The sequence below is a fragment of the Meles meles genome, chromosome 19, assembly GCF_922984935.1.
Source record: "Meles meles chromosome 19, mMelMel3.1 paternal haplotype, whole genome shotgun sequence".
NCBI classification, from domain to species: Eukaryota; Metazoa; Chordata; class Mammalia; order Carnivora; family Mustelidae; genus Meles; species Meles meles.
Genome location: NC_060084.1, coordinates 58,808,680 through 58,820,708, shown reverse-complemented (window position 1 = coordinate 58,820,708; position 12,029 = coordinate 58,808,680). Strand labels below are relative to the sequence as shown.

Genomic DNA, 12,029 nt, shown 5'->3' with positions numbered 1-12,029 from the left:
CGGGAAGGGCTTCGGTTCCTTTCAAAGGGGCAGTGGGACAACTTCTGAGGAGTCTTAAAGTGCCCTCTAGGGTCTTTGGTGCTACGGATCACTGGAGTGTGTCCGCGTTATTTCAGACTCTAAGAAGCCGGCTGTAGCGGACGTCCACTGGTAGCGTCCACTGGTGGCGGGCAGCGAGTGAGCATCGTCTTACGAGTCTTTACACGCAAGCGGCCTGAGGTGTTAGTCATTGTTTCGAGCTTCAGTCCGTTGGGTCCGGGACAAAGCATTTGACCTTTTTTGGTATCAATTTGTCAATAAAAGAACATTCTGAAAATAGCACCAACCAATCATATCAGGTCCAGCATGGCTACTAGCATTTCCAGTGAACTTAAGAAATATATCATTTGAGGGGCACCTGGGTGGCTCAGTCAGTTAATCCTTTGGCTGGGGACCCGATCTCAGGGTCCTGGGAAGGAGCCTTGCATCAGGCTCTCTGCTTATCAAGGAGTTCGGTTCTCCCTCTCCCTCTGTGCTCTCCCTCTCTCTCTCTTTCAAATAAATAAATAAAATGTTTAAAAAAACAATAAGTGGACTAAAAATTTCAAAATTTTGAATAGATCTTCTGAGTACAGAATGTCGTAGATTATATATTACATCCTAATCATTTACAGTTTTTTTTTTTTTAAGATTTTATTTATTTACTTGACAGAAAGAGATTACAAGTAGGCAGAGAGGCAGGCAGAGAGAGAGAAGGGGAAGCAGGCTCCCGGACGAGCAGAGAGCCCAACTCGGGGCTAAATCCCAGGACGCTAGGATCATGACCTGAGCTGAAGGCAAAGGCTTCCCACTGAGCCACCCAGGTGACCCATCATTTATAGCTTTAACCCTCACTTTTAACTCATATCGAATTTCATTGTAAGGACCTAAAATTTTTAAAGCGAGGAATCTTTTATTTTTATTTATTTATTTAGTTTTTAAGAAATGTGCTGATGAAGCAAACACTAGGTTTTTTTTTAATATACATAATTTTATTATAAAAATTAAAAAAACCCAAAATGCAACATTCTAAAAAACCCAAAATTTACTATTGATACTAATTCCTACAAGTTTGCTGTGCTACAAAACACAAGTCAAGAAATTAAGAAAACCATTAAATATTTAGAAACATTCAACATCAGAAGCTTTAAAATCTAACTGTATGTAGTAGCCCCTCAAAAAGCTACAACCTGCATTTTTAAAAAAGTATTTTCTCTACAAAGAATCTTATCAGCTATACAAAAATCTGTAGTTTTTATACTGAAGCTAATATTGAGCTGCACTTGAATTCACATTCTTAGCAAAACAATTGCCAGAGCACACACACACACTCCACACATATCATTACAGGATAGCCATTTATTCTTCATCTTCCTCCTCTTCCTCATCATCTTCTTCCTCCTCTTCCTCTTCCTCCTCATCCTCTGGTTCATTCTTCTTCTTTGAACCTGTTGGCCTGCCAGGGCCCTTCTTTCCAGCTTCACTTTTGCCCTTGGCGCCATATGCAGCAATATCCTTTTCATATTTCTCCTTTAGCTTTGTTGCTTTCTGTTCATATGGTTGTTTATCTTTGGCCGACTGTTCAGACCACATTTCACCCAATTTTTATCCCTAATGGATAAACCAGGGTGTTCACTTTTGATCTTTGGTCGATGTTCAGAGCAAAACAGGAAGAAAGCAGATGGAGGCCTTTTAGGAGCATTGGGATCTTTTTTCTTTCCTTTCTTGTCACCTTTGGGAGGCACATAATTTTTCATCTCCCTGTCATATCGAGCTTTGTCACTTTTTGCCATATCTTCAAATTTCGGCCTTTCCTTTGCAGACATGGTCTTCCATCTCTCCGAACAATTCTTGGAAAATTCGGCAAAATTGACGAAAGAGTCCGGGTGTTTCTTCTTGTGCTCTTCCCGGCAGGTCTGCACGAAGAAGGCGTACGAGGACATCTTGCCCCGCTTCTTGTTGGGGTCTCCTTTACCCATGGTGACAGGTGGTGTCTATCTGGTGGTAGCTTTTCTCAGAGTCCTGCGGAGAGGCTGGATCCAACAGAGACACTTCCTTCCCAGGGCTCCGGCATGAACTGGTTTATCCTAGGTTTTTTTTTTAAGGAATCTCTTAAATAGAAACTTTTACTTGCAATTGCGTTCCACTGGTATACACTATATCAAATAAATAATAAAATTTAAAAGTAACATTGGAATTAAGAATTTGAATTTTTAAAAATTTTATTTATTTATTTGACAGACGGTGAGAAAGGGAACACAAACAGAGGGAGTGGAAGAGGGAGAAACAGGCTTCCTGCTGAGCAGGGAGCCTGATGTGGGGTTTGATCCCAGGACCCTGGGATCATGACCTGAGCTGAAGGCAGATACTTAATGACTGAGCCACCCAGGCGCTCCATCAACTGAATTTTGATAAACATAAGACCCTACGGTGGGAACAGAGGGTATGAGAGAACACATCCTCCAAGCAATGATTTGCATTCTGGGACTTTATTGAGTGTATTTTATAGAGCTAATGAGAAAATAATTAACTAAGACAGAAAGGCAAGTAAGAGAGAAGGTACCATGTAAACCAAGTAAATCAAGTAAACCAAATACTTCTCAGAGAGCCCACGCTGTGACGATAGTGCTCACCGCACGGATAGAGAGAAGACATGGGGAGCAGCAAATGGCTTCAGAGAGCAACATCTACTCCAGTCTTTGGCTCAGGTCACAATCTAGTGGCCTGGGATGGAGCCCTGTGTCTGGCTCTGCACTCAGTGCAGAGTCTGCTTGTCCCTCCCTCCTCTATAAATAAATAAATAAATAAATAAAATCTTTAAAAAGGAAGAGGGAAGCACATTTAGGATAAAAATATTGAATTAATCAATGAAGCAAACTAAGTTAAGGGAGAAAGGAAAGAGTCAAATTATTTTATTTTTATTTGATTTATTTTTTTTGAGTCAAATTATTTTACATCGTGCAATGAATTTAGACAATAGGTCAGTTGACTTGATGTGAACATGAACAAAGTTTGCATTACCTAGAATTCCACTGAGCCTGTGAGTCTGGAAACTACTGTGGTCACCGATCCCATCAGTCCACTAAGGACTGGCAAAGCTCAGCAACTCTTTGCTCATGGGTTTCCATGGGGGCCGTCATGAAAAGCGTCCTGCTCTCAGGAAGAGGGGAGAGCACCCAGCCGGTTAGCGCTCCGAACGCGGGAATAAGAAACCACCTTATTATTGCGGGTGGACGGGTGAGGCGACTCCGGAGTGCCCTCCGACGCAGAGGCCCTGTGAGTGCAGACAGACTAACACGCGACTCAGTGAACAGCGACACCAAAGCACAGTTCAAAGCTGCAGTTTGTGCAGATCATTTCTGTAAAGGGGAGCTGGAAGTGTACTAGGATCCACTGAGGGCAGGAATTCTGGAGACGCTCCGTTACAGACCAGTTAGGCGCACTGGCTCCCAGCAATGAAGAAACCGGTGCCAGCACCACCGAGTGTTCGCGGATGGCCGGTGTCCCCTCGGGGTGGGAGCTGCCAAATGCTCTCTCTGCCCTTTCCGTGTCTACAGAGAAGAGTCGTAGGGGAAATACTTTCAGGGTCAGTCGGTTTGTCGGCCACAAGACAGAGATTTCAGGGCACAGAAAAAATGGAGGGGTAACGCCTGGCAGTCCCAGAGGAGCTGGACACGGGCAACAGCTGTTTCTCCTGAGCCCTCAGGACACCGTCACGTTGCCTGGTTCTGGGTCCACGTTCCGGCACACAGGCAGAAGGCTTTCATCCGTACACTGTTTCCCACTGGAAATATGGGTTGCTGAGATGGATGCTGTTTCTTCTAAGAGTCTAACAGATATTTGAAAAGGATAGCTACTTACCAAATCGGTGGTTGATGCCAGGACGGTGACCTCAGGGGCAGCATTCACACAGGTGTAGCAAGGGGTCAGCTGGGCAATAAGATAAAGATTTGAGACTCAGCGAGCTCACCTGCTTGCTGGGAAGTAATTATCATTTCATCTGTAACTGCACTGACAGTATCTGCACAGGAATTTGAAATCGTCCCTGAAAAACGTCTGCGATTTGTGCATAACACTGATAGCTCTTTGTTAGGGTCCGTGATCAAAGGAACGAGACTGACACAAAGCAAAAATCAAGCAAAGCTTTATTTCGTGCCATGCATCAGAATCCAAACTGCATCAGAAACCAAACTGCATCAGAATCCAAACTGCATCAGAAACCAAACTGCATCAGAAACCAAACTGCAGTTCTGCCGCGAGTTCCGAAGATGCCGCCCAAGGGAAAAAGTGGTTCCAGGAAAGGGGGAGCAGCCTCTGGGAGTGACAGTTCTGACAAGAAGGCTCAGGGTCCCAAAGGTGGTGGCAGTGCAGTAAAGGTCAGACACATTCTGTGTGAAAAACATGGGAAAATCATGGAAGCCATGGAAAAGTTAAAGTCTGGAATGAGATTCAATGAAGTGGCCACACAGTATAGTGAAGATAAAGCCAGGCAAGGGGGCGACTTGGGTTGGATGACCAGAGGTTCCATGGTGGGACCATTTCAAGAAGCAGCATTTGCCTTGCCTATAAGTGGGCTGGATAAGCCTGTGTTTACAGACCCTCCATTTAAGACAAAATTTGGATATCATATTATTATGGTTGAAGGGAGAAAATAAAATTGTACAAAAGACTGAAAAAAAAAAAAAAAAGAAACCAAACTGCATCAGAAACCAAACTGCATGGGGTGCCTGGGTGGCTCAGTGGGTTAAAGCCTCTGCCTTCGGCTCAGGTCATGATCCCAGGGTACTGGGATCGAGCCCCACATTGGGCTCTCTGCTCAGCAGGGAGCTTGCTTCCTCCTTTCTCTCTGCCTGCTTCTCTGCCTACTTGTGATCTCTGTCTGTCAAATAAATAAATAAAATCTTAAAAAAAAAAAAAAAGAAACCAAACTGCATTAGAAACCAAACTGCATTAGTAACCAAACTGCATTAGAAACCAAACTAACCAGTAGGTGCCCGAGCCTTGCTGGGGACCACCGCCTCCCAATCACTGGCTCCCTGCCCCACCCTCACCTTACCACAGGCCCACTCCCGGAGAGGTTGCTCCTGGTGGCGGCACTGCCCGAGGCAGCGTGGCTGCTTGCGCAGCGCTGCTGCTGATGCTCTGGCTCAGGGCAGCGTCGCTGGCCGGGGCACCGCTGCTGGTGCACAGCTTGAGGCTCACCGCTGCCGCTACTGCTCTGGGCGGGCTGCTCTGGGCGGGGCTGCTCGCGGTGGCGCCGCTGCTGCGGCTGCTGCTCTTGCTAAAAAAACACCTCCTCCCTCTAGCCTCACAGACCATCTTTTATAGTGGTGGTTGAGCCCGGCCCACACACAGGTGGCCAATCAGATTTCAACCTACCACAGTAAATATATGCACACCCCTCTGATTGAGTACGGCTATCTGGCCTGGCCCGCCCCTATATCCGGGGTTTGCAAGTAACTTCCTTTTGCTAACCAGGCCCCTAAACTCTTAACATTTATTAGTCAAGTTGTCCAATAGGGGCGCCTGGGTGCTCAGGCAGCTAAGCATCTGCCTTCAGCTCAGGTTGTGATCCTCGGGTCCTGGGATCAAGCCCCACCTTTGTCTCTCTGCTCAATAGAGCTCTTGCTTCTCCCTCTCCCTCTGCCTGCCACTCCCCCTGCTTGTCCACTCTCTCTCTCATAAATAAATAAAATCTTATTTAAAAAAATAAAGTTATCTAAGAGGGTGAGGTGAACAGAAATAACTAGAGGACAGCCTTTTTTTAGGTGTCTAAAAAATGATAAGGTATCATGGGAAGGTCAGCAGAAGACACTGAAGGTTTTTTAGGATTTTTTCTGGTTTGCTTTTTAAAGATTTATTTATTTATTTATTTGAGAGAGAGAGAGAGAGACAGAGAAAGTGCATCAACAAGGGGAATGGGAGAGGGAGAAGCAAGATCCCTGCTGAACAGGGAGCCCGATGCCATGCTTGATCCCAGGACTCTGGGATCATGACTGAGCTGAAGGCAGATGCTTAACTGACTGAACCACTCAGGCACCCCTTGAAATAATGTTTTTAAAAAATAAAGAATGATTGTTTTGTCACAAAAAGGCCAAGGGTGGGACACCTGGGTGGCTCAGTCTGTTAAGCAGCTGGGTTTGGCTCAGGTCATGATCCAGGATCCTGGGGATCCAGACCTGCGTTGGGCTCCTGCTTGGCAGGAAGTCTGCTTCTCCTTCTCGCAGTCCTCCTACTTGTGCTCCCTCTCTCTCTCTCTCTCTCTCTCTCTCTGTTAAATAAATAAATAAAATCTTTTAAAAAAGCCAACCCTCACTAATAGATGCGCAAAGAATAAAGAAAGAATTCTAAGGACATCACTAAAAAAAGCCAACAAACCATGAAAGAGCAGAAAAAAGGATCAGAGAAAATCCATAGGAAGAACTACAAAACAGTAACAAAATGGAAATAAATACATACCTATCAATAATTAATTTGAATGTAAATGGACTAAATGCTCCAACCAAAAGACATAGGGTAACAGGAAAAAAAAGAAAAAAAGACCCATCAAATGCTGCCTACAAGAGATGGCTTCACAGATGAATTCTACTGAACATTTAAAGGAGTTAATACCCATTCTTCTCAAACTATTCCCAAAAATGCAAGAGGAAGAAACTCTTCCAAATTCTTTCTGTGAAGCCAGTATCGCATAGACACCACACACACACAAAAGAACTACAGGCCAATATTTCTCATGAATAAAGATGCAAAATCCTCAACAAAATATTAGCCAACCAAATCAAACAATACATTAAAAAAAAATCTTACACCAAGATCAAGTAGGATTTATTCCTGGGATGCAAGGATGGATCAGTATTTGCAAAACAACCAGCATGATACATCACATCAATAAGAGAAAGGATAATAACCATATGATCATTTCAAATGATGAAGAAACAACATTTGAGGGGGCACCTGGGTGGCTCAGTGGGTTAAGCATCTGCCTTTGGCTCAGGTCATAATTCCGGGGTCCTGGGATGGATCCCCACATCGGACTCTCTGCTCATCAGGGAGCCTGCTTCCCTTTCTTTCTCCACCTACTTGTGATCTCTGTCTGTCAAATAAATAAATAAAAACTTAAAATAAGAATCTGCTAAAAAAGAAAAAAGAAAAAGAAAAAACATTTGACCAAGTACAACATTCATTCACGATAAAAACCCTCTACAAAGTAGGTCTCCAGGGAATATATCTCAACATGATAAAGGCCTTATATGAAATATCCACAGCCAACATTATACTCAACGGAGAAAACAAAGAGATTTTCCCCTAAGGTCAGAAATAAGGATGTCTACTCTCACCACTTTAATTCAACATAGTCCTAGAAGTCCACACATAATTAGACACAAAAAAATAAAAGGCATCCAAGGAAGCCCATTCTAAGGAAGAAGTAAAATCCTCACTATTTGCAGATGACATGATACAATATGTAGAAAACCCTAGATTCCACCATGTATCTGTTTTTACATCTAGTTCTCACTTAATCAAGTTGTTTTTCCCATCTTTCCAAGAACAAATGCAGGATGTATATACATCTATATATCTGTATCTATATCTATATACTTATTTATTTGAGAGAGAGAGAGAACAGCCGGCTGTGGTGGGGGGGAGGGAGGAGAAGCAGACTCCCTGCTGAGCAGGGAGTCCAATCTGGGGATTGATCCTAGGACTCCAGTGATGAGGGAGCAGGAGGCTGGCTGAGGACAAAGCAAAAGCTGGCACCTTGCACCCCCTCTCCATCCGCTCCCCTCCGTAATATGTGTAGCATTCCTCAGGCACCCCTGACCGCCATAAACAAATAGTTCCCCTTGGTTTACAAATGTCCTAGAGATCTACAAACAAAGAAGTTACCTTGTGCTATTGATAGTTTCCAGAGGCAAATAACTCAGGTATTTATTCAGTTATTAGAATAATAATTCAGTATTAGAAATAACTAAGGTCGCCCTCCCCTCCATACAGAAAACTGAAGGAGGCTGAGGTAGAAGGAAATGTAAATATAGTTAAATCTCTTCTGAACCTAAATCTCTCTAACAAGGATGCTTGATAGCAGAAATGTGACATTCCACCAGGAATCTCCCAACTATCTTGATGTTAATGGCTTGCCAAAAGACAACATTGATCAAACCGGAAGACCTCCGGGTATCCCCAAAGACCGGGATACTCCTGGCACCTTGTAGGCCCTCTTTTAGCATATGAAAACTCCTTTGAAACCTCCCTTCCCCTCACCTTCCCCCAACCGCAGGGTACATAACCTGCCATCCCACACAACCTGGGGCAGCAGCTCTTTCTGCCCACGGGTCCTGTCCGCGTGCTTTAATAAACCACCATTTTGCACCAAAGATGTCTCAAGAATTCTTTCTTGGTCATCGGCTCCGTACCTCAGCCCACCGAACCTCACCTAGGTTCTAGAACTTCATCATTTCCACAGTGGCAGATAAGAACAAAAATGATTCCCAGCCCTATATGAGCTGCAGGAATTACTTGATATATTGTCTTCTAGGGACTTTCTATATTGTCTAAACCTGGGACAGTTTACTCTCACACCTGTACGGATCCAGATACAGTCAACAATTCAGTGGATCTTTCCTTAGTTCTTTGCCTCTCCTCCTTCCCTGTGCCCCCTCATCTCTAGCTCCCTATTCTTTCACACCAAAATTCTAGTCACGTTAGTTTTATACCCTGATTTTGTCTCCAGACTCTAAGGGCAGGAAATCACTGGGCTCCACTCCTGTTTGGGAAACAGTGTCCCAGTGGCTAGTTCTAAATTTCTGGAAGACTTCCTTAATACTCGTTGAACAGCTGGAAACAAAGACCAAAGAAACTGACCAGAAAACAGGAAATGAGGGTCTTTGCCAGGAAGAAAAAAACCGCTGAAAGGCTGAGAATGAAACCGTTACCATCTGGAGAGCAGTCTTTCTGATGGAAAGACTTGAGCATCTGCCCAGAGGGTGACTTTCACTTGTTCCTAGAGAATCACTTAAGTGCCCAGGAAAATACCTCCTCCCTTAGAACTCACCCTGAATTAGCTACACCTGTGACCGGAAATGCCCCTACCTAGTACCCATGAGTGAGAAGCAGCCATCTTGTTCCTTTTGTATTGCACATCCTAGGGTTTCCCTCAAACCTCAGTTAGGATCTCATCACCCAGAGGTTCACAGTTTCCTGGGCCCTTTGGAACACTTCCTCTCACCCAGATTAAACTTCTTATTTCAGTGTTTCCTCTGTGTCATAGGGTGAAGGAGAGGGAGTTTTTTTTGTTTTGTTTTGTTTTTTTTAAGATTTTATTTAGAGAGAGAAAGAGCATGAGCAGGGGAGGGAGCAGAAGGCAGAGGGAGAAACAGACTCTCCGCTGAGCAGGGAGCCCGATGTGGGGCTCGATCCCAGGACCTTGAGATCATGACCTGAGCTGAAGTCAGAGGCTTAACCCACTGAGCCCCCAGGAGCCCCAGAGAAGGAATGAATTTGCAGCAGGCTCAGCAGGCAGAGAGAAGCTAAAACCTCGAGATGCCAGGGATAGGGCCCAGGGGTCTGCAGCCTGAGCCTCAGATCAGATGGCAGGAGGTGGGTAACAGGGCCTGGGGCAGAGGCAGCAGCAGTGCAGAAGGAGGTGAGAGAAGTAGCCTTGAGGACACGGGGTGGGGGGCAGGAGGAGAGCATGGGGATGGGAGGTTCAGACGTCAGCACAGAGGCTGGGCCATGGAGGGAGCAGGTTGCCGAGGGCCAACAGGGCCTGGACAGCCACCAGGGCTGGGTGTCTTGATAGTGCAAGAGGTCCAGGGAGTCAGTGCTGCCGCCAAGGAGCCATTCGGTGAGGAGGGAATTCCTAGGCTGGGCCAATAGGGCACATGGAGGGCCCCGAAGCTGGGCTGCTAGGGACTGCGGAGGTGGGAGGCAGCAGAACCTGGTGCCTGGGGGCCAGAGAGCCCAGACAGGTACAGCCGATTAGCCCAGAGTGCTCTCTGGACTCTGCCTGTGTACCCCCCTGACACCCCACTTCTGAGCCAGCAGATCAGGATTTAAGGCTCTGGCTTCTTTCCCCTCTGAACCAAAGCATCTCTGCAGGCAAGTCCTGCCCTGGCAGGCTCCAGCTCCTTCACACCTTTGGTGCAGTGCCCCAGCCACTGGGACTCTCCCCCAGGCCCTGGGGCTCCAGCTGCTCCTGAAGTTGGCAGGCTGTCTTTCTTTCTGGAGGCTCTGGGAACTCGGATTCCAACTTGTAGGTATTGTTGGCAGAATTCAGTTCCACGTGGTTGTAGGACTGAGGTTTCTAAGCTTCCAGGGCGCTTTCTGGTTGTGATGAAGTGATCTGTAAAGTCAAACAATTTCTTCAAAGGGTTCTGTGTGGGACTTAATACTCTGACCTTCTGACCTTGCTGAGCCAGGACTGAAGATGCTGGGCTCTCAGATGTGCGGTGCTCAACTTAGCTCCTAGCGTTATCTCAGAACCAGCAATGGGACATCAAAGGGCCTGATACACCCTGTCTGACTTTCCTGTTTCTTTCTTCCTACAGCTGGAAAAGGTTCTCTTTTGTTTAAGACTCATATGAGGGGTCCCTGGGTGGCTCAGTCAGTTAAGCATCTGCCTTCATCTCAGGTCATGATGCCAGGGTCCTGGGATCGAGCCCCCATCAGGCTCCCTGCTCAGCAGGGAACCTCTTCTCCCTCTCCCACTGCCTGTTGCTCCCCTGCTTGTGCTTTCTCTGTCAAATAAATAAAATCTTAAAATAATAATAATAATAATAAAGACTCGTGTGATTAGATTGAGCCCACCTAGGTAAGTCTCATCACAAAGTGCATTATACATGCAAAGCACCCCTGGCCATCTACAGGAACATTCACAGGTCCTGGGGATTAGGGCACCGACATCTTTGCGAGCAGTGATCCCATTTACCACAGTCTGCTGTCTGGTCCTCAGATTCCTATCTGTCCTGCTTGGAAAATATATTCCACCCATTCCAAGATCACAAAATGTCTCATTCCATTACAGTAGCCACTCAATACCCAAATTTCATCAGCCCCCAAATCCCAAATCTCATCACCTCAACTGTCTAAATCAGGTATGGCCAAGGCTCTGGATACAGTCCACCCCGCACACACCCTCACTGTCTGTGGATCTGTAAAGCTAGAAGAGGAAGTATCTGCTTCCAAAATAAGACAGTGGAAGAGAAATAGGGTAATAGTTATATACATCGTTTCAAAGGAGGGGGAATGAAAAAGTAGCCACAAGTTCCAAGAAATTCTGAAATCAAGCTTAGCAAACTACATGAAGTATCAAAGCTTGGGAAAACCTTGTATGGTTCACGACTCTGGCCTCAGGTCCCCATCCTATGTTCTACTGTCCTCCACCTCCTTTTCTGACAGGTAACAAAGGTCTGCAGCTTAGTAATTTTCTCAGCCAGTTTCACGTGTGCAGAATATTGGAGGTCCCAATTTCATATTCTGTCCCTTTGAGATCCAAGGTGTTTTGTTTTTTTTTAAGATTCTATTTATTTCTTTATTTATTTGGCAGAGATCACAAGTAGGCAGAGAGGCAGGCAGAGGGTGAGAAGGAAGCAGGCTCCCCGGTGAGCAGAGATCCTGATGCAGGGCTTGATCCCAGAACCCCAGGACCATGACCTGAGCTGAAGGCAGAGGCTTTAACCCACTGAGCCACCCAGGCATCCCAAGGTGTTTCTACTAGAAAGGAATTTTCAAGAACTTTGTGGTTCCTCTGTATATATCACAGAGATTCACTCCATTAGACAAGCGGCTGGTTCACACATTCCCCCTCCCCACCCCCGCCCACCTTCCCCCGATAATCCTCTATCAATTTTTTGGCTTTTGCTGAGATGGCCAAGGGATACCTTTAAATTTCCTAGATGGTCTCTGGTTGTACTGAGGAGACCTGCATAGTCACAATCTCTTCAGAGAAATTTTACATGACTAAATACCCTTGTCTTTGGATCTTGCTGAGGTATTACAAAAGGCTGTATAGC

At 45.6% G+C, this 12,029-nt stretch overlaps 1 protein-coding gene and 1 pseudogene across 1 annotated transcript; one reads left to right on the top strand and one right to left on the bottom strand.

The window, feature by feature from the left end:
• Positions 1–1,275: 1,275 nt before the first annotated feature.
• Positions 1,276–2,049, bottom strand: LOC123931903 (annotated as a pseudogene).
• A 2,222-nt stretch (positions 2,050–4,271) lies between these two features.
• LOC123931905 (peptidyl-prolyl cis-trans isomerase NIMA-interacting 4-like) lies at positions 4,272–4,687 on the top strand. Its single transcript, XM_045989602.1, has one exon. It carries the CDS (start codon positions 4,287–4,289, stop codon positions 4,671–4,673), a length of 387 nt encoding a protein of 128 aa, XP_045845558.1. The 5' UTR covers positions 4,272–4,286; the 3' UTR covers positions 4,674–4,687.
• The last annotated feature ends 7,342 nt before the right edge of the window (positions 4,688–12,029 follow it).